The sequence below is a fragment of the Manis javanica genome, chromosome 16, assembly GCF_040802235.1.
Source record: "Manis javanica isolate MJ-LG chromosome 16, MJ_LKY, whole genome shotgun sequence".
NCBI classification, from domain to species: domain Eukaryota; kingdom Metazoa; phylum Chordata; class Mammalia; order Pholidota; family Manidae; genus Manis; species Manis javanica.
The window spans coordinates 48,998,390-49,021,888 of NC_133171.1; the positions used below are offsets into that span (position 1 = coordinate 48,998,390).

At 40.3% G+C, this 23,499-nt stretch overlaps 1 protein-coding gene across 3 annotated transcripts; it reads right to left on the reverse strand.

The window, feature by feature from the left end:
- Positions 1 to 1,198: 1,198 nt before the first annotated feature.
- On the reverse strand, positions 1,199 to 23,493 carry LOC140846883 (ankyrin repeat domain-containing protein 66-like). 3 transcript variants are annotated; one of them, XM_073225045.1, is made up of 4 exons: positions 23,261 to 23,493; positions 17,480 to 17,556; positions 15,531 to 15,759; positions 10,929 to 11,501 (listed from the first exon to the last, which is right to left on the reverse strand). In XM_073225045.1, the coding sequence occupies exons 1-4, from the start codon at positions 23,491 to 23,493 to the stop codon at positions 11,303 to 11,305; spliced, it is 738 nt and encodes a 245-aa protein (XP_073081146.1). In that variant the 3' UTR covers positions 10,929 to 11,302. The 3 variants fall into 3 exon arrangements, 2 of the variants coding, with proteins under 2 accessions (XP_073081146.1, XP_073081145.1); XM_073225044.1 differs by having other exon boundaries at positions 17,480 to 17,559; XR_012126378.1 differs by lacking the exons at positions 10,929 to 11,501; positions 15,531 to 15,759 and adding an exon at positions 1,199 to 3,840 and having other exon boundaries at positions 17,386 to 17,559; positions 23,261 to 23,401.
- Positions 23,494 to 23,499: the final 6 nt, after the last annotated feature.

Consider the following 23,499-nt stretch of genomic DNA (forward strand, 5'->3'; position numbering starts at 1 on the left):
AACTCTGGAACCAAAGGTATTCATGGTGTTAGGAAAGATCTCCTGGTAGAAGTGATATTTGAGAAGACACTTGAAGGAGAAATAACAATTAGCAGGAGAAATGTATAGCTTTCAGATGTGGGTGTATAGGGGGAGGAGTGAGGTTGGTCAAGTAGAGAATGCCCTGAGCAGATAAAACAGCTCAATAAAACGCTGGGATATATAAAAGATTGTATTTTCAAACATGTATGGAGTATAGATTTGGAGGGGAGGGAAAAGGGACTGGAAATGTCATTGGAGATCTAGAAAGATGGTAGAAGGCCTTGTAAACTGTTAGAGGTAAGAAGCCGTGGAAGGTTTTTAAATATGGAAATAAGATCACTAGATTTGTGTTTCCCAGAGGCCCTCTTTGTCATCCACTTATAGATCATCCCTTAAAGTGAATCATTCTACAGATTTTTAGTAGCTCACAGTATAGGTTGAATCTTCACCTGCTTTTTTGCAGGAGGTGATTTTATGTACTAGAAGGACTTTGGCTGTAGTCTCTACTGACTAAGTAACAGTAAAGGTATATTGACTCTTTGTTCTAAAGAATTGTCGCTTCTTTTGAAAATAACTTTCTCTGTTTACAGCATCAATTCCAAAAAATACATTTTTAAAACTGCATGAAAAACTTTATATTGTGATGAAAGGGAAAATGGGGGCTTTCAACCTATATCAATTCACTGAACAACTGTCTGAAGGATTACATGAACAACTGGAGAATTTAGGTGCTCATGGGACGATGGACCTGAACAATTTAGTAAGGTAAATAGGTACAATTCATATTATTTGACCTCTATTTTTTTGTTTTTTTGGGTTTTTATGGAATAAAAAACTTAAGGCCTGTACCTTGGATTGCAAAAATTATCTAGTGGATTAATGAGGTCTACCTAACTAGGCAATTGAAAGATTATATTGATCTTTTAAATTCTAATAAATGGACAATTTTCAGTTAGCACTCCAATTTTAAAGCAAGCAAATACACCAAGGCAATCATTTTAATACATTTACAGTAATTTCTCCTTAGTCATTCCATACAATTGTGTAAGCTTTACACAGATTTACCTCTCAATTGTCAAGCATCTGTCAGAATTTTATATTGTGTTCAATATCACAGTTCTGTGTAATCTGTGATTATTAGGACAAGTGGACATTGAAAGGGCATCGGTGAGGAAAGTATCATAACGTAGATAACAAGGGGCCAGGTGGTGTTCGTAAGACTTGACAAGGCGGCTAACTCACGTCAGTGTGGGACTCAAGACTGAGCCAGCGTCCTCCTAGAGGCAGATGCCGAGAGACAGGTGAGACAGGGAGGCACAGTGGAGGGATCCTGGGAGCACTCTGCCAACTTCTGAGGCTTTCTGGCAAAGGTAAGGGCTGGGCATAGAGCAGTGAAAAAACTCCATATGCAGAAGGAGGTTTGGTAAACTGATCCATGTCAGTGGGATACTGGGCCGCTGAAAGCAGGGTTTCACAGTTCAGACTCATACAACAGAACTACATTGAATGTGTTGTTAGAGGTCCAGAAAGAGAGGAAAAAGCAAAAATGAAAACAAACAAGCAACTAAACTGTTAGCATGCCCAGCGTACAGCAAAATGCAGCAAGTTCTCGGATGTCTTTGGGGGAAGGACATCCTGAAAACTTTCTAGTGAGGAAGGGATGGTAAATAAAAATGAAATAAACAGTATTAGTGTTACTAATCTAGCGCATATTAACATTCTTTAATACTCTTTTACTTAAATATACCACAGTGATCATTTTAGTCACATACTTATTGATGATAGGCACTATATTTCAATATGCAATAGTTCAATATCGATAATACTTCAATAAAAAATACATGATAGTTCAGGCTTATAGGGTCCTGTGAGATATTAGGAAATTTGGTGACTAATATTACCCTTGATTCTTTGATCATTTTTTGTTGCTGTCTAAAGGCATAGTCTTCATCTTAGTTCTGGTTGTTACTATTTGCTAAATAAATCCTTGTTGAAATTATATTGAATCAATATATTTCTGTGTGTCATCTCACACTTGTCCACAGTAAGCAAATATTAAAACCTCTTAAGAGTGACTTTTTCCCAAAAGAATATATGTCACATGGCCTTACCTACATCTAATACATGACTACTAATAATGCCCTCTTCTGTACCCTGTGCCTCTCTTCTTTGGTCATTGGGTCGGAATTTTTATGTGTTTCTCTTTGCAGACATCTCCTTTATCCAGCCACAGTGAACGCACTCTTTAAAAAAGGTTTGTTTCCCAATAATGAAAAGAAAATCAGGGAGTTCCATCAACATTTTCAAGTTTATGATGAAGGTTTTGAGTATGCATCCCAGATACCAGAATATCTCCTAAGGTAGAAAGTTGTTTCTTATAATTAATTCTTTGACCAAGCTCCTCTCTGCAACTCATACATTTCTCTTATTTCTCTGTTTTAGGTAAATATAACAATAATTTAAGTGGAAGAGACAGAAGCTATTTCTTATGACCACTTTGTTTTTGGTATGTGTGGGAATTGAGGGAGGAAGAAGAAGAGAGGTACATTATTTCCTTTTTTACTTATTTTGAGGAGCAAAAATGAGAGAGAGAAAATTAAAATGAAATAAATTTATTTTGAGGCCTTTTATTCCATTCATAGCTTATTCTTATCACATTGATTGTGACAGTCTGGAACTGTGCTAAATCATCAAGTCACCCGTCTCAGAATCAGACATGGTTGTCCTTATTCCCTCTGAGACAAAGTAGGTTTGGCCAAATGTATTTCTCATCACTGGCTCAGATAAATGTTCATAAAATGGTTCAAATGCAAAGTAACACATAATTTTTTCATTTATAAGCAGCAGTTGGTCTACAGTGCTGACTGATCTGAGAAGATTAGAAAGATCATAGCCAGTTTGCTTTACCTGGCTTAACCCAGCAATGGGTCACTGTGCTAGTTTTTTATCTTCCTACAACTAACAACAGCCAGAGTAAAAATAGACCAAGCAAGCCGTGGGTCCTGTTTTCTTATTCAATGCTAATCCTACAGGCGGCCAAAGATTTACTTGCAGGAGCAACTAAACTGTGGCTGCTCTGCCCCCTCAATTTTCCTGGTGAACTAGTAAGTCAGTTAAAGTTCTAGCTGAAAATGAAGAAATTTGCAGAAATAATTATATAAGCATTCCTATTTTTATGCTGTGACTTATTACTCCTCAAGTGCTTTCAGATTACTTTATATACAATTTTTTTTCTCACTAGAAACTGGCCAAAATCCAAAAAGTGGTTTCTAGCATTTCTTGAGAAAAACATTCCAGAAATAAAAACACACAAATCCACAAAAGATAATTCCATGGTACGTATTCCTTAGATTTTTTTTTTACTAAAATGTATTAGATAACATGAATCAATTAAAGTTGTTAAAAATATATTTTTCCTAAAATCATGAGATTAACTAGATACCATTTTTTGTTCCAAGTACTGTATTGGACACTTACATACATGATTTTGTGATTATACCCTCAAAACAGTGAGTTAGGTATTAATCCTCTTCTGTATAAGAAAAAAACAAAGCTACAGACAACAAATAAAACGGTTGTAAGGTTTTTTTTATTGATTATATGTTGTACAGTTGGTTGTGCCAACAGCAATAGGTGGGAGTTATGGCAAATTAGGCAAGAATAATAAAGCTCTACAAAGTAGATTTTGTTCTTGAGGCCACTGCCAATAATTGCTTCTCTCTTCAAGAACAAGAAGGTAGCATAGTGTAATCTAAAAAACAAGGCCCTGGCAATCAGCATCCCAAGTGTCCTGGATCTGTGATTCTTCACGTGGGGACCCTAGACATACGGTAGCATCATTTACAACTTAATAAGGACTTACACAAGAGTTTACCATTATTCTTATCACTGAAACACTTGAGGTTTTTAGTACTTAAAGATGGTAGCAAATGTTTTTGTTTGTTTGCTATAGTTAGTATAGCAAGAGTCATTACAGACAATGCTGCTTAACACTGGAGAGCAAAATTGCTTTAGGAAAAAAGGAGTATGTGAACGCTAAGTATCTCCCTCCTGAATACAGGGAGTAGAAAGCTATAGTGGAATTACCTCCATTGACACGCTTTGTTTTATTAAGGATTCCATTTTGTAAACAGACTCAAACACACATTTTTATTTGCATTATTTTCCAGGATTTAAGGGTAAAGCCACATGTGTAAAAATCTGCATCCAATAGATCTATAATTTATGGGCCTAGAAAATCAGGTTTTTAATGCCCCAGCTAAAACTCCCTACTGACAATACTACTAAATAACATTTATTTTATTTTTTTACTCTGAAGAAATGAGGCATTTTTAATCACAGGTACTTCAACTCCTTATTGAAATAAAGACGAATTTCAATTTTGCTGAAGCTAATCCAATGTTTAAGATTTGGGGACAGAATTCAGTTTGAACATTCAGGAACAATTTAACTTCATTTTTAATGTATCACTACCGTTTTCCATCAGTGTTCATACTGAGTTTTTAGACCCACATATTTTTTTAACATGGGCTAAGAAGGAAATAAAAGATTCCGTTGCCTTCTATTTCATAAGTAAATTTCAATGGCCTAGTTAAGCAGAAGACTAGGAGAAGATCTTTTTTTAAAATCACACACACATTTTCTCACACCGTAAACATAAAATGTGGTGATTTCACCATGTTATACTAGATATCTATTAAACCAGTATTTTCATTTAAAATTAAGGCTGTACTACAGAATATCATATCAAAGAATGAAATACATCTATAGGATTTTTCATGAGATATATATATACTTTGTGTTATAACCACTTATACTGTAAGTATGAAAGAAACCAATAAATGAAAATTAAACTTAAATTACTTTGAATTCTGTGAATCCATTATGACAAAAACAATAAGATCACTAATGTTTATGCGGTGCTTGCTCTGTGCTAGGCACAGTGTTATGCATTTCACAAATACATTACTCCTCTATTTTTCACAACAGCTTTAACCCAGAAAACTGGGGATTATTAAAACCAGAAAGCTTGGAGATTAGAGTGGTTAGTCACTTCTAAAATGTTTACATGCCTTTTATTAAGTAACAGCAGCAGCCTCTCATTAATACTCCCAAGCCAGCCATGGCCTCTCTAATTCCCCCGCTATCGGTTAAACACCCATGTGGACATGCACACTCACAAAAGCTTTCCAACTCTGTGGCTGAATCCTAAAAAAGCATGTAGACACTCCAGCTATTCACTTGTTCAGCCATCACTTACTCACTCTCAGTTGCCATCCAAACTAGAAATTTAGGAGCTGTCCTTGCCTTTTCCCTCTCACAGCAATTAATCTCAGGAAGGTCTGTGGGTTCACTTCATAACCAACTGGCAAAACCGTCTGCTCCCCCACTTCCCAGTAGTGCCCCATATCAGATCAGTATGGCCACTCCCTTCTGTGGCATCAGCCTCCTAACGAGTCTAACTAGCCTCCCCACAAAGTCACTCTCCAGAGGCAAGAAACTTCAAGAATGCTTAAGGAATGCAGAACAGGTATTACTAAAAGTCTATGTATTTGCCATACTATGTATTTATCTCGACATGTAGCCCTATGTGATTACTCAGCGGGTTAACATTGTTTTCATGAAAGGTCTTAAATTCTTGGCAGGACCTCAGATTTGTATTGTTTTATGGTTTGAGGACAAGCCACTTCACTTTGAGCTTTGGTTTCCTTATCTGTAAAATGATGTCACACCTTGATGATGTACCACCTCAAATTCTAAGTTCTTTGAGGTCATGAATAGCCTTACTATCTACTTCTAAGATTTCATTTGCTTTTATAATTCAATACTAGGAATTCCGTGTGTACATTGGTGAGCTCTGCTGTGTTTAGAGTGTTTAATACTTCCTGACTGAAATCTGTCTTTGGTATGATATGGTCCACAAGAGGGCAGCCACTTTCTAAAAAACTGCACACGACAGTTTTGGTTTTACAGAAATCGTCACTTAAATTTCAGAGACATATCAGGGATCACAGGATTGTAAACAATTTAAACTACATTTATAACTAGTTTAGATAGTTCAAAAGATCATTGTTACTACCTTTTTTATTTTAATTTTAAAGAAAGAGTATCTCCACAAATAGGTTGAATATTTTGGAAAGCAACTAGGTAGTTTTGAGGGAAGATACTTCTAACCATGGAGAGAAGTTGATTCAGGGATGCACACTGATGAGGGTTAGGTAAATTTTGATGGGGTTTGGTGATGGAGATAGTGGGGATGTGAAGTGGGGGCAAAGTTACAGGGACAAGGGAAGGGGAGAGAAAGGAGTTGGGAGACTCTGGGAGGGTAGAGGTGGAGGGGGACAAACAAATGAATACCAAAGAGACCTTGTAGGGACACCCACACAGACTTCAGATTAGGTCAGCACTTCAGACACCGTAGGGCAGCTGTCAAGCAAACAGAACATGACGAGGACACCCAAAATGTCTCATAAAAAGCAAAGCAGCCACCTAGCAGGCTGGTCAGGGCATCCTGATAAAACATGAAAAATGAGGTCCACAAGGACTTCTTATATGAGGTTGTAGAATTAGTAGAAAAAACATGAGCTTTTTCAATATGGTTTGGACTGGCCTTAGGAACACTAAATAAAATTTTAAGTGTAAAATACAATATTGTTAATCACAACTGCCACGTTGTACAGCAGATCTCTAGAACTTTTCATCTTGCATAACTGAAACTTTATTCCCATTGAACAGCAACTCGCATTTCCCTCTCGCCCCAGCCCCTGGCAGTCACCATTCTACTCTCTGTTTCTGTGAGTTCAGCTAGTTTAGCCCCTCACATGAGCGCAATCATGCAGTATCTGTCCTTCTGTGACTGGCTTATTTCACTTAGCACCATGTCTCCAGGTCCATGCATGTTGTCACAAATGGCAGGATTTTCTTCCTTTTTAAGACTGAATAATATTCCATTGTGTATACAGACCACATTTTCTTTATCCATTTATCTGTTGATGGACATTTAGGTTATTTCCTCATCTTGGCTATTGTGAATAATGTTTCACTGCAGTTTAAGTATAATCACCTCAAACTGTAAGCAACGCAAATGTCCATCAAGTGGTGAATTAATAAACAAATTGTGTTATATTCATCCAGTGGACAAACTACCAACAAAATCAGTAACATAGATGAATCTCAAATACGTCATGTTGAGTAAAAGAAACCAGATTCAAAATAAGGCATACTAATGATTTGTTTATATGCAATTCAAGAATAGGCCAAACTAAGTTACGGTGACAGAAATCAAAACAGAGGTTGGGGGAACAGGAACTAGAGTGGTAAAGATGGACTGGAAAGGGGCCTGGGGGAACTCTCCTGGGCAATGGGAATGTTCTAATCCTCTTTAGGATGTAGATTTCACAGGTAAACAGATTAAGCTGTTCAATTAAGCTTTGTGCATTTGATGTATGTAAATTATATCCTAATAACACTGTAGTCCTTTGGAAAAATAAGAGAAAACAAAACAAATAAAACCATGATGTTTAACTAGCCACAAAGAAATCGCAAAGCAAAGTGGAGCTACCAAGAAATATGAAGGCAGCATGGACAGAGATGCCTTCCCTGGCAAACAGACAGAAGCACATAGTGATGAATAAACCAAGAGCAACTTTCCAGAAGAGTGGGCACACCCGTAGCCATTCAGAAAAACAGGCATCTGACAAAGACCACGTCAGCAAAAGGGTCCCTCTGTGAAAGCTGGCTTGTCATCAGGCATCATCAGGGTCTGTGGAAAGGGTTGATGGGGCACAACAAAGCCTGCGCATTTGTCTATATTCTATTAATGTGTCCAGTAACTCACCTATCCACCCTACAACTGGGTCCTCTGCACTCCCTCCAGAATATCTGTAATCTGGCCACTTCTCACGACCTTCCCTGCAGCCACTGCCGCCCAGGCCACCAGGGTCTCTAGCCTGATGACAGCAATAAGCTTCATGACTGGTGTCCCTGCTTCCACCCGGCCCCTCTCCAGCCTATGTTCTACTCAGCAGCCAGAGAGATGTGGCTAAAACACCCTAGTCGTTTTCCGTGACCCTTAAAATGAAATGCCCCGTTCTCACCTTGGCCCACAAGGTCTACATGAACCAGCGGCTGTCCACCTCTCTAGCCTCGGCTCCTTCCCTGACATGCCCCCATCAGCCCCATGCTCCAGCCATAGGGCTTCTTCCTGGAGCTCAGATATCCTGAGCCTATCCCAGGTACAGCGGTTTGTACTTGCTGGATCTCCACTTGCAATGATCCTCCTCCAAAGCTTCTTGCTTTTGCTTCATTTAGAGTAGTGTTCAAATGGCCTCTATCAGAGATTCCCACCCTCACTCCACTTTATAAAATGGCTCCCCCACCCCCAGTTATTGTCTTTCCTCTTGACCCAGATGATAGTTAATTTTATGTGTGAATTTGTCCAGATGTTTGGTCGAACATTATTCTGGGTCTTTCTGTAAGGGTGTTTTTAGATGAGATTAGCATTTAAATCAATAGACTGAGTAAGCAAATTGCTCTCTGTAACATGGTGGGCCTCATCCAATCAGTTGAAGGCTTGAGGAGGACAAAAGGCTGTCCCCCAAATAAGAGAGAATTTTCCTGCCTGACCACCCTTTGGAAATGGAATTGCTGGATCATATGGTTGTTCCATTTTTAATTATTTGAGGAACATCCATCCTGCTTTCCATCATGGCTGCACAAATTTACATTCCCACCAACACTGCATAAGGATTCTTTTCTCCACCCATCCTCTCCAGGACTTGTTATTTCTGTCTTTTGGACAGTAGCCACTCTGATTTCTGTGAGGAGGTATCTCATTGTGGTTTTGATTTGCATTTCCCTGATGATTAGTGATGCCGAGCACCTTTTCATGTGCCTCTTGGCTGTCTGTATGTCTTTGGAAAAATGTTGAATCTGAGTTTTCACCACTAAGCTATGCTGCCTCCCAGGAGCATTTCTCTTCTGAGTTACTCCAACACTTTTCTAGCTGGTCTTCCTGTCCGAATTCTTGCCCAGCTCCAATCTGCTTGCAATGCCATTATGCCACAACCAACCCTGCCTACAGCCTCTCAGAGGTGTTGTGTTGCCCTCAGGACACCATCCAAGTATCATACCATGGCCCACTGCAACCTGGCTTCATTTACCCTCCAAGGTCATTAAACCCCCATGTTACCATCTCCCCTGCTCTTCTCTGCTCCTGTACACACTCTACACTCCAGCTTTAGCTTGTTTGGGTCCCTTGCTTTGGACCCTCAAACTCAACACTCCTATGTCTGGGCCTTCATATAGCAGTTCCCTAGCCTACAGAGTCCTCTCCCCAACAGTCCTGCTTATTTCCAGCCCACCCTTCAATTTCCCCTTGAAATGCCATTTCCTCCAGAAACCTCCTTTGACTTCTTCAAACTACTTTATGAGCTCCAGATAAGGGTTCCCAGAGAGTCCTGGGCCTCCCCTTTCACAGACCACCACCTTTTCTTGGTTTTGGTTGTTGAACTTCCTGCCTTCCTAGCTGGACCTGAACTATTCTGTTTGCTAACTTTAAGGCAAATCCCTAGTACAATGCCTGACACAACGTGTGCTTAATATGTATTCATTAAGTGTTTGATCATATTTATGAGCAGTAGAGATATGATTTTACTGTGAAGAACTCATCTATCCACTTGTATACATTTTCTAGAAGAGGTAAATCTACAGAGAAAGAAAGTACATTAATGGATGCCAGGGGCTGAGGGTGGGAAAGGGGAATGACTGTCTAATGCGCAAGAGGGATCTCTTTGGTGTGATAAAAATGTTCTAAAATTGGGTAGTGGTGATAGTTGCACAACTCTGTAAGTTTCCTAAAAGTCACCAAATTGTACACTTAAAATGAAAACATTTTATGGCACGTAAATTGTTAAAAATAAATTTCATCTAATGTCTGCTGGCTCATTGCCAACCAGTTCCAGAGCTTTTTCTGATGGCAGGAAAGACAACCCAAAGTCTTACGTAGCTTGACGTTTTTGTAAGAGCGATAATATCCAGACCTCAAATTTCACTGCTTCATATGCAACCTTAACTTCTCAGTGAGAGGTATTTTATGACTTTAGATTTTTCATAGGCTGCAATCATCAAGTTTCATGGCAACTGATAAGGAGGCACAGAGTCACATGGCCATGAAAATTTCTGCACTGAACATTAAAAAAGAAATCTTTGTGGATTAGTTTGCTCAAAGACTAGTGCAATGAGTGCATGTGGTAGATAAGGCCAGAGAAATGCCTCAGTGTGAGCAGGCCAGAGATGGGAATGTGATACAGAGGGTACCAGCTGATTCCCCAGTTCCTGAACTCCTTGATGTAAAGTTGAGAAACACTTGCATGATTCCTAGGGGGCAGAAGGTCTTTGATTTCTCTCCTGCAAATTTAGCAAGAATTTGGGGTCCCTAGCCCAACAGAGGGGTCCAAGTATTTATTCATTTTGGGAAATTCAAACCGAACTTAGCCTGTATTAATAGTAGCATTTATTGAGTAATATGTAGTAAAGAATGTTAGGTGCCTAAAGTTATTGACTTAGGGAGAGAAATTAGTAAACCTAAAATGTAGGGTAGCCAGTTAAAGTGCACCAAGCCAGCTGCCTGGTGGGGGCTCCCATGGCTTTCTGGTTTCTACTGTGGTGTCATCTGATAGGGAAGAAAAGCAAGGCAAGCCACCTATATAATTTTAAACATTCTAGTGAAAGGAAAACGGTAAAATTCCTATTTGGTATCTATTTTATTTGGCCCAATATCCAAAATATTATCATTTCAGCATGTAATCGATATTAAATACTATTAATGAGCTATTTCACATTTTCTGTTCTAAGTCTTCAAAATCCGGTATGTGTTTTACATCTACCTCACATCTTAATTTGCATGTAATATTTTCACTGGAAATGCCTCATCTGTATTTATTTACATTTCCTAAATAGTTGACAAGCAGAGCTATAATCACATGTTCCATTACCTCATGCTCTCTCTCACTAGTTAGGTGGGATGAAATTAATTCGTGTCAGGATTTCCAGTTATTTCCACTGAGCCAGTCTACTGTCCAGGTTGCTCCTCCTGGGTATATAATGATATTCGCTCAATTGGCAAGTCTTGCCATTGACAAGTCTTGACGTTCAGGAGCTGTCTGGGAATGGTCCATGAGGAAAAATCATGTAAAGACAACACACACCTAATAAGTTGACTCTGCCACCAGGGAAAGGTTTCCACCAGAAAGCAGGTCTAGCCTCTTGGGCACGGGCTTTCTCACGCTCTCCTCTCCTTGGTATGGCCGACCCTGGTGGGGCCTCGACTTTTCTTCTTTTTCTTATTAGTGTTTTGATTCCGGGAGGGAAGAGACAGCTCCAGTTCCCTTTTCTTGGCATCCCAGTCTTCATCCTGCTGGTCCAATGGCAGCCCCTTCCGCCTGGCGGTGAGGCGGTGGGCCTGGCACTCAGGCTCAGCCCTGGGGGAGGGGAGACGGCAGCCCTCAGCACGCAGACCCCAGAGCCTGGCCTGGCTGGGGGGTGGGCCTCTTCCCGCCCTCCACACACAGCCGGGCACTTCAGTGATCCCATCGAGAAGGAAGGAGGGCAACTTAGAGCATTTCCAAGTACACTCTTAGGGAGGGCTCAGATCTGAAAGAAACTACTTTGAGAAGGCAAAAAAATGGCAAAGTTGGATGCTAGGAGGATTGAAGGCAGGTGCTTAGCTTGAAGAAGGTGCTGCTAATTTTTATTTGTTGACATTTATAAAGTAACCAGTGTATTATTGGGAGGCTGTTTTCCTTCATTTATTTTGTATTTTTTCCTAATTATAAAGCCATGTTTGTTCACTGTATAAAATTTTGAAGTGCAGAAACATGTTAAAAACTACTCATAATTGCATATGTGCTATAGGTATAGATGGATTTATGTAAATAATAGTTCAATTATATATAATATGTAGATGACAGATATAGAATAACAGAACAGATGATAAATGGAGAACTAGATGAATAGGTCATCATACACACCTGGACAATAGGAAGCATACAAAAGTAACTTTTGTGTCTGAGGTATTTGTATTTAAGTAAGCATGTGGCTTGCTTAAAGTCGTTGGTGAAGCCACTTCACATAGACCAAATCTGAGCCAATATGAGCATGGATGGAATCTGAGGGGTGATGGTACAGGCAGGGCAAACATTTTAACTGCAAAGCATTTTAAAAAGTACAGTTCACTTAGAAGTTAACAAACCTGCTTGTCCTTCAGGTCCCATGCCCCCAACAAGCTAGATATGATCTCTTCATATTCAGACCACATAGTGTCCCTCTTCCGCCCTGTTCTTTTAACCAGTATCACTTTCTATCTTATATTAGTATAATTTATGTAAACAAGTTATGTCTTTTCCCAGGCAGGTAACTTCTTAATGTCTAGCACTGTATCTGATTTATCTTTAAATCCTTTTTAGCATCTAGTTTGATGCCATGCACATAGTAGGACTCAAAAATATTTTTTGTATGAGAAATTTACTACTTAGGCTAAACTTAAAGTTGAATTGTTCTACTAAGATCCCTAGGATCTTCAGAAAACTTTCAAATACTGTCTAGGCTTCTTTAGGAAATTCTCTTATATCTTTTCTCTTTACCATCCTAACCTAGGAGCCCACCTACTTGCAATATGAGTGTTAAGAAATTCTGTAAGTGATCTCCTTGCCTCCAATCCTACCTGCACAGCACCACCTCTTCCACTACAAGAGAACCTCGCTAGCATCTGTTGCATCTTGCTCCTCCCTGATGAATTCATACTCATCTGCCTGCCCAGCTGTCTGTGGTCACTCACTCACCCAAGCTTATTCTCTACTTCTCTTCATCATGAATTCTCTACTTAGCCAGGCCATTTATCTTCCCACTTTCTCCCATATACACACACCTTATGCACATTTCCAACTTTCTGCCTTCCCTCCAAAACGAGGATCTTCCTCTATCCCCCATTAGTCAGATCTTAGCTGTCTTTTAAGGTTCAGATTAATTTCCCCTTAACCAGAATTCCTTCTCTCTGTCAAAAGGGAAGTCCCTCATGGGAGCTAATGATGGTCAGTAATGACTTGCTCATGATGCAGGTGACCTCCGTTGCTTTTGTCGGCTCAGCACTGCTTGCCCACTTTTCCTGGTAGTAACACTCTCCACCATTTGGAGGAACTACTCCTCCTTCACTTCAGTTATGCTGGGGTCATGGGTCATGTTCATCCACCCACTTATCACTAGGGAGGGGCTGAGACTACTCAGAGAAAGTCAGCAGAGGGCAGCCAAGGCCAGGACCCTGAGGAATTTCAGCATCCAAAAGGCTTCAAGTACAGGAGCTCAGAGAAATCATGAGAAGACATGGTCAGACAGACTGAAGGAGATCTAGACTAGAGCGGTGTCAGACAAATCAGGAGAGAAGAGTTGTCAAAAACCAGATTAAGTGGAGGGAAGATGTGAATTAAGAAGAGGTAAGATGCCATTGATTTAGCAACAAGAATATCCCTGGATGAGAGCTGATGCAGTACAATGACAGCGGAAGAAGTCTGAAAAGTGGGTGAGGGAGTAGAGACAATGATATAGATTAACTTTCGAGTTCCTTAGAAAAGGAGAGAAGAAAGTCATCGCAGACATGAGAATGACCTCTAATCACTTGTGTGTTTTTTAATAAGATCAATTGGAGCATGTCCATAGGCCAAAAATAACTGAACAGAGGGAATTGGAAAAAAACTAAAAATATAGAAGAGAGGATGAAAGAAGCAATGAAGAATGTAGGAATGATGATCCGAAAGGAGACAAAGGACTGGATCAAGGGTCTGGATGGGGGATGAGACTTCTTATAGAATGATGGGCAGCAAGGTAAGAAGGGAAAGATGTACATGTATATACAATATATAGGTAATAGAGGTTTAAAATGTATACCCAGGCTTCAGTGTTCTCTGTGAAGTAGAAACTATACCTTCTGCAGGAGATGCTGAATGTGAAGGGGACTTGGAATTGTCGATTGTCAATAGACAGCCAACCTAACTTTTAGGTAAATAGCCAAGCTATTCTGGGGGCTCAGCTGAAGATAAAAATCCTAGAAGTTCTGGTGGTACCCACCCATCTACTTACCTGTGGGCTTTTCTCCAGCAGACTAAGGTTTGGAATGGAGAAGACAGGGACCGATTCAAGTTTGTAAACCCTGGTTTAGACACTACAGAAGGACAGGAGATGGAAATTTAAGAATATCAGGAAGAGAGGGGAAGGGGTGGCGTCCACATGCAGGCGGTGAGCCTAGAGGGAGGTGACAGTTTGCGAGGGAAAGAAGTTGGATGAGAAGAGGTCCCGATGCCCTCAAATACCTGTGTGATGATCCAGGAGCTGGTAAATGAAGAAAGGGAGCAATGGTTGCCTAGTGGTATATTAGAGCTTTAAAAAGTTTGGAGAACAATGTTGCTGAGCCGCATGGAGGAGGTCCCTGAATGCAGGCAGTGAGAGCAGGATGGGGGAGAAGAAAGAGTCTTTGAGTCGGGGTCAAGGTTCTGCTTGTTGGTTCCACAAATCACCTCGATTATGATTTTGAATATTTTACATGTAGGACACGGCTTTCCAGAGACGGTCTCCTTAGTTACTCCTACAGATGACTAACTCATTGCAGGCAAAGATTTGATAGTCTAAGTTTCTGAAAATAATTTTATTTTCAAGTTCTTAGAAAGGCATCTCACTGTCACTCCCCCTGCTCACCAAGAACTGCCCTATGGATCGATTCGCTATCGATCTCAGTTCAGTTTTCAAGCAGTGCTGCCTTCACTTTGCTACTTTACTGTCTGTTGCACAAATTACTTATTAACCAAGTCACAAATTCCTAAATTTTATTTCCATCCTTTCTAGAGCTGTACTTCTCAGGTACATAATGGATACTTAATTCTATTTGAATTCTTAGCTGACAAAATATTAACAAATATTAGGGAAGTTCTTATCTTTGGTGAGTGTGTGAGTAGAGATTCACAGATGAATAGAAGTTTTAAAAGGTAGAAGGGCCCTTAAGGATGATAGCCTAATTCACCTGTCTCATTTTAAATATGAGGAACCTGAGGATCAGACAGGAGACTTAACTTGTCCAAGGTCACACAGTTAATGTGAATATACAAATCTTGTCCCATGTTCCATTTTCAAACCTGGTGTCCCACCTCTCTTATCTGATATAATTTTTGTATAATTTAAAACAATAATTATAACAATTATATAATCAAAATTATAATAATTATGTGTGTTACAATTATTACAATTTGTGTAATTTAAAAACAATAGATTTTACATAATCTAAAACAATGCAGTTTATACCCCAAACTAGTCACCTCAGTGAAAATTGAATGAAAAACAACTCCAACAACATTTGGCTGGATTTTCTCATTTCATTTTCATTGACCTGAGACCGCTGAGTTGGAAAAGACCTTGATCACAGGCTCCTGTTTCTGTCCTTTCTGTGGCTGGAAATAAATGAAACTTACTTCTCCAGGAATGCCACACAGGCTTTCTGCCCATAGATCTGCGCAATCCTCTTTGGTGTGTCTCCAAAGAAGTCGGGGGCGTCGATGGCGGCATGCAGTGCATGGAGAATTTTGAGCACATTCAGATGGCCTGACTCAGCTGCAAAGTGAGCTGGGGTCCAGCCCACATCAGTTACCAGGCAGGGCCTGGCTCCATATTCTATTAAGAGCTGCATCACGTCCAAATGCCCTTCAGTTTATCAAGAAGAAACAGGAGGAGGTTAAGATTGAAACGTCTCTGCTGGACTAAGGCCAGGGCTCATCTAGATAGCACAAAGGAGGGGAGACATTGGCAGGCCCAGCCAATTCCTTAGCAGCAACCCCTCCTCCCTTCTTCTCCCGCTCCCCTTCCGGGGACTCAGTGCTCCATCCTCGCCCTGTGAGCCTTGCTCCCACCTGGGGTTGGAAGCCATCCACTATTCCCTAGACTTCTTCTAGAACACCCCTCGGCCCCGCCCATTCCCGCAGGCCATTCCTGGGAATCTTGTTTTCTCTCCCAAGTCACTCTACACTTGCCTTTGCTGGCTGGCAAGGCTTACTCGGCTTCAGGCAGTCTCAGTGCTGCTTTAAAAAGCAAGTATATTGTGACAACATGGATAGAACTTGAGGGCATGATGCTCAGTGAAATGAGTCAGACAGAGAAATACAAATACTGTATGATCTCACCTATATGTGGAATCTTAAAAAACAAAAACCAAATTCATAGATACAGAGAACAGATTGAGGGTTGCCATAGGCAGAGGCTGGAGGTGGAGGTGGAGGATGAATTAGGTGAAGGGGGTCAAAGGTACAAACTTCCAGTTATAAGCTAAATAAGTCCTGGAGATGTAATGTACAGCATGGAAACTATAGCTAATAATACTGTATTGTACACCTGAAACTGATAGGATGCTGTATGTCAATAATATCTCAATAAAAAATATTTTAAGTCCCACTTACATTACAGTTAGCACAGACTAAGGGCACAGGCTTTCCAGTCCAATAGATATGGCTTCAGACCTGACAATAAATGCCACTGGCTAACTGTGGCACCCCTGACAAGAACAACCATCTGAGGCTCAGTGTCCTCATTGCTTAATTAAGGGTATTATCATGGCTTCCTGAGTTTTTTTGAGGTGCAAATAAAATTGCAGACATCAAGTACACAGCATAGTGTCCAGCATATAGCAAATGTTCATTAAAAGCTGCTTTGATACAGCTACCATCACTTTGTACTTAAATTTCTTTAAAATTCTCCTAACTGATTTCTCTGCAGCCAGTCTTGCTTCCTTCCAATCCATCCTCCATAGTGGAATAAAAACAAATTTTTAAAAAGTGAAGCTTACTAGAGCACTTTCTTACTTGACATTCTTCATTGGTGTTCTATTGCCAAAGGCCTTGATACGACCACTGGCTGAATTTTTGCCCCTGTTGCCCTCCCATCACATAACAGAGCTGTGTTAGGCAAGGGGGACCCAGCAATGGACAAGACACAGTCCTTGTCCCACCACAGGAATGATACTCCATTCCTGCCAGAGGTCAAGAGGGAAGAGGGCTAATATTAACTGAGAGCAGACTGTGTGTTAGCCACGATGCACCCATTATCTTACTGAATCCTCACCACAAGATTCCCGTTACATAGATGAATAAACTAAGGCCTAAGGATGTTAAATAACTCATTTATGGTGCTACAATGAGCCAGTGGTGGTGCCGGGAATGAAATGTCCCATTCAGCTCTCATGAGATGGTCTTTCTGCTCCCCCATACAGACGACTGACCGGTGATTTCACAAATGGACACAAAGGGCTGGATTCTTCCCTAGGCATTTCCCACTCACCTTAAATCGCAGCCTAGTGAAGTGGGGTTCTGTCATTCCAGGTCATGTCCTTATAGTTCGGGTCACAGAGACCTCTTTTCAAAATCTTTCTCACCGAATTGCCGTCTCCTGCAGCCACTGCTTGGTGGAGCTTTGTCAGGTCTGACATTCTGGTCAACTCCATGACAACAACTACTGTAGGAAAAACATGCCGCTTAGGAAATTCTCTACAACTGTATTGCTAGTGAGTGATTCCACAGGCTTCTTTGTCATCTATTTTCCTGCTCATCCCGTATATTTGCACCCAGCGTTGCTTTGTGTGTGCGCTCTGCTGAGTGTATTTGGATCTTCGCTCCTCTGGTTAGTGTATGCCAGTCCCCTACCCCAAAACTATCAATGTTTCCCCTCTGACTACAGGATTATAGGCTAAAGTCACAGGCTGGCATTTGCTATTTGGCCTTAACCCATTTTCCAGTGCTTTTTCCTACTCTTGCTCCAAAGTGCTAGTAGTGTGACCCTGAGTTAGTTGTGTATGCTGTGCTTTACCTTTCTCATCCATAGAATGGATCTAATTTGCCAGGATTGTTGTGAGGATACAGTGACAATCCATGGGAAAAGTTTGTATTGGATACAGAGCAGATGTTCCAAGGAAATTAAATATTTACACTACACCAGCTTAGGAGGTGGACAAGATGTAACATATGAATAAAATGCCGACAGTTCTTTTTAATATTAAGACAAGCAGTTCTCTAACTATAGTCTACATATGCTTAGGAATTCCTAGGTTTCTTTCAGGGGATCCATGAGGCCAAAGTATCTTCATTAAAATATTACAATGTCATTGGCCTTGTTCGCTGTCCTGACAATTGTTCTGATGGTTCAAAAGTAATGATGTAGAAACTGCTGGTGCCTTAGCAAGAAGCAAGCTGTGGGCAGTGACACCATACTGGATATTGCAGTCATGGGATTCTGACATTCTTCACCACCACACATGCATAGTAAGAATAAATAAATAAGTAAATAAATAATACCTAAACTAGTTTCACAAAAGAAACTAAAGAAGTAGGAATTATTTGTATTAAATTACAATCCTTGATTATACGACTTAATAAAAATGATCATAAAATATCGTATAATGAGACGTGTCAACATTTGGGAAGTCTGAATAATTTCATGAACCAATATTTTCCATGTGACAAGTGTATGATGTTACAAAATCATGCATGAGTAAAGAGATCCTTTCAAAATAGCATGAAAAGTACATTTAGATTGTTTCAGATTCTAGTCAACAAGAAGGGGCTGAGATAGACCACACACACACACACACACACACAGACAAAGGATGAGGAGAGAGCCACTTAAGGTGGGGTCAGTGGGAATGTCTCTTTGATCTCAATATTTAAGTTGAGATCTCAGGAAGAATGTGGAGTCAATCATACAAACTGAGCCCCAGCAGCTGCAATATCAGCCAGGAATTTATGAGAAATGCAAATTATTGGGCCCAAAATCAGACCACCGAATTAGAAACTGGGGTGGAGGGGGAGCCAGCCATCTGTATGTAGTAAGCCCTCCACATGGGTCTGATACACGCGGACTATGATGACAATCCGAGAGTAGGAGAGGAGTGAGTAACGTAATGAACAGGCAGTGCCCTGGGTGCTATGAAGGTGGAGATTTTCTGGGGACAGAGGGAATGGTTGGCGGGAGTGGGTGAGCATGCTTTCTGCCCAGTAGCCCTCAGCTGCAGACATTCTTAGAACAAAGAGCAACGTGACTGAGCAGGCCTGAGCTGTGGGATGGTCACTTTCACTCTGCCCTGGGGATGCCTACATCCCAGCCTGGCCTCTTTCCTCTCCAAGAGTCCAGCCATCTCAAGTTGACAGCTGGTGGGAAGCAAGGTGATTTGACTGGACTGGGATTCTACTGCTCAGTGCCCAGCAGTTGCCAACAGCAGAGTCCCTAAAGTGTAGGTGGTGACCAGCAGGGCCCTGGGTAACAGCTAGGCACAGCTGTGAGGTTCTCCAAGGCCTACAAAAGCAGGGAGCAAGCCAGTTTTGGCCAGTAACCATAGTTTACCAATCTCTGGTATATATAAAGCATTTGCAATCTTGTTAAATTGCAGATTGTGATTCAGTAGGTCTGGGATGGGGCTTGAGATTCTGCATTTGTACAAAAGTCCCCATAGCAACCACTGGTTCACAGACCACAATTTGAGTAGCAATCTCTCCCTTTGGCTGTAAGGCAGGGGACAGACAGCAGTGAGCGAGACTGGGGATGTGATGTAAGGCAGTAAGGATGTGGAGGTTGTTTCCTGTTGAAGGACCACGGGAGAGGCCCAAATGGGTCCCAGAACCTCTGAATGTGTAGGACACGCATGCCTTTCTGCATTAAGTGGGTGCTCAGTACATGTTAGGAGACAAGATGGCACAGGATGCATTTTGTCTTTTGGGCTTGTTTGTTTTGGTAGAATACCTTTACACTGGAGCATTTGATCAATGACAAAATAAAATAGTAAACAGAAGTAGAAGAGGGTTTCCAACGTGCAGGTATCATGAAAAACCAAACCGTTTTTAGAATCAGTGGCTGGAAGCCTTTTTGCTTGCCTTTCACACAGACTTTTCAGTGGGTTTCACTTAGACCCACTCCATTTGTTCCACGTATGAGTTCATACCAAGGAAACTCCACAACTTCTCACAGATGAATTATAATTCAAGTAGGTGTGTTCAATGGGTGGCTAAATTTATTTGCAGAGGAATTGAGGAAATGATCCTAAAATCTCATATAGACATGCAGGGGACTCAGAGAGCCAAACCAATCTTGAAAAAGAAGAACAAAGTAGGAAGACTCACCATTCCTGATTTCTAAACTTACTACAAAGCTACAGTAATCAAGACAGTGTGGTACAAAGTATATTATGTGCATATACAAAGAGAACAAGGTGGCAGAAAGTGTGGGATAAAGGTAGACAGAGCAATGGAAAAGAATTGAGAGTCTAGAAATAAACCTTACATTTATAGTCAATTGATGTTCAACAAAGGTATCAGGAAAATTAAGTAGGTAATGAACAGGTTTTTTTTTTAGTGGTAGTGACACAGTTGGCCAACCAATCTATAAGACCTCAAAGTAAACTCCCAGAAGACAATAATGGCAGCACATCACATTGGGGCAGGCAATGGTTCATGGATATAACAACAAAAGCATAAGCAACAAAAGAAAAAATTAGATAAATTGGATTGCAGCAAAATTAAAAACTTTTTTCTGTAAATGATACCTTTGAGAAAATGAAAAAAACAACCATGGAATAGGAGAAAATATTTACAAATCATATATCTGATAAAGAACTTGTATATATATATATATATACACACACACATACATTACAACTGAATAATAAAAAATTCAGTTAAAAAGAGCCAAATAAAAATAAAACATACGAAAGTTTCTCAAAAACATATGCAAATAGCCAAACACCACTTCACACCCTCTAGGATAACTATAATTAAAAAGACAAACAACAGATATAAAACCAAGCATATATAGTCAATTAATATATGATACAGGAGCCGTGGATATACAATGGGGAAATGACAGCCTCTTCAACAACTGGTATTGGCAAAACTGGACAGCTGCACGCAAGAGAATGAAACTGGGATATCGTCTAAACCCATACACAAAAGTAAACTCAAAATGGATCAAAGACCTGAATGTAAGTCATGAAACCATAAAACTCTTAAAAGAAAAGACAGGCAAAAATCTCCTGAATATAAACATGAGCAGCTTTTTCCTGAAAGCATCTCCTCAGGCAAGGGATACAAAATCAGAAATGAACAAATCAGAGTGTATCATGCTAAAAAGCTTCGGTACAGCAAAGGACACTATCAGCAGAATAAGAAGGCATCCTACAGTATGGGAGAATATGTTTGTAAATGACATATCCGACAAGCGGTTAACATCCAAAATATATAAAGTACTCACACACCTCAACACCCAGAAAGCAAATAACCCTATTAAAAAATGGACAGAGGATATGAACAGACACTTCTTCAAAGAAGAAATTCAGATGGCCAACAGGCACATGAAAAGATGCCCCACATCGCTAATTATCAGGGAAATGCAAATTAAAACCACAATGAGATATCACCTCATGCCAGTTAGGATGGCTAACATAGAAAAGACTAGGAACAACAAATGCTGGTGAGGATGTGGAGAAAGGGGAACCCTCCTACACTGCTGGTGGGAATGTAAACTAGTTCAACCATTGTGGAAAGCAGTATGGAGGTTTCTCAAAAAACTAAAATTAGAAATACCATTTGACCCAGGAATTCCACTCCTACGAATTTACCCTAAGAATGCAGGAGCCCTGTTTCAAAACAACATATGCACCCCTATGTTTATTGCAGCACTATTTACAATAGGCAAGAAATGGAAGCAATCTAAGTGTCCATCAGTGGATGAATGGATAAAGAAGATATGGTACATATACACAATGGAATATTATTCAGCCATAAGAAGAAAACAAATCCTACCATTTGCAACAACATGGATGGAGCTAGAGGGTGTTATGCTCAGTGAAATAAGCCAGGTGGAGAAAGACAAGTACCAAATGATTTCACTCATCTGTGGAGCATAAGAACAAAGCAAAAATGGAAGGAACAAAACAGCAGCAGATTCACAGAACTGAAGAATGGACTAACAGTTGCCAAAGGGAAAGAGACTGAGGAGGATTGGTGGGAAGGGAGGGAGAAGGGGAATAAGGGGCATTACGATTAGCACACATAACCTGGGGGGGGGCATGGGGAAGGCAGTATAGCACAGAGAAGACAAGCAGTGACTCTATAGCATCTTTCTACACTGATGGACAGTGACTGTAATGTGGTTTGCGGTGGGGACTTGATAATGGGGGGAATCTAGTAACCACAGTGTTGCTCATGTGATTGTATATTAATGATATTAAAATTAAAAAAAGAAAACAAACAAACAAAAACAAGTGTTGGTGAGGATGTGGAGAACTTGGAACCTCATACACTGTGGTGGAATATAAAATGGTGCAGCCACTTTGGAAAGCAGTGTGGTTGTTCTTTAAATGGTTACATTTAGAGTTATCACATAACCTATAACTCCAGTCCTAGGTTTTTACTTAAAAGAAATAAAAACATGTCCATACAAAAACTTGTACACAAATGTTTGTGGCAGCATTATTCTAGTAGCCAGAAAGTGGAAACATCCCATGTCCACTAATGGATGAATGCATAAATAAATGTGGAATATTCATTCAATAGAGTGTTATTTGCCAATAAAAAAGGAGCAAAGTACTGACACCTGGTACAACATGGATGAACCTTGAAAACATGTTAAGTGGAAGAAGCCAATCACAAAAGACCACATATTATATGATGCCACGTATGTGAAATGTCCAGAATAGGCAAATCCACAGAAACAGAAAGTAGATTATTGGTTGTCTGGGATTGGGGAGAGGTGGATGGCTGTAAGTGACTGTTAATAACTATAGGATTTCTTTTTGAGGGTGATGAATGTTCTAGAATTAGTGGAGGGTGATGCTTTCACAACTTCTAATATATTTAAAAATCACAGAATTGTGTACCTTAAATAGATGGATTTATGGTATGTGAATAATCTCAATAAAGCTGTTCAAATAAATAAATGATACTATTAGAGGCTTTCTTAAGAAAACCAAAAATGTATTTATGGAAAACTTACAATTCACTAGCCTTTGAATGACTTCAGCAAATTTCCCTTTACATGAATCCTTGTAAATCTGATTAGTGAAGTTGAATTTCTGTCTTTCTGGTAGAGGTGTCTCAATGTAAAAAAGTAGCCAGTAAATGTAAATTCTAATAAATACATCTGAAGACAGGGGTAATATAAAAATACTCACTGTCTGAGATCTGAGGCGCTGGGAGCCGGCAGGCAGGCTGCTGCTAGTCTTGTTGTGCGCCGCACACCATGGAGACTGAGCCCGCCTCCCTTAGCGAGGCTGCCAGTCACCGTCAGCCTCACAGGCTGTGGGCTGGTGGCGGGCTTACTGTCGGTCTGCAACGCACAGAAGCTGTGCGGCAGGTCCAGTCCGCTTCCAAGTGTGGTCCTTCCGAGGTTTTCTTCAGATAGCATTTGATC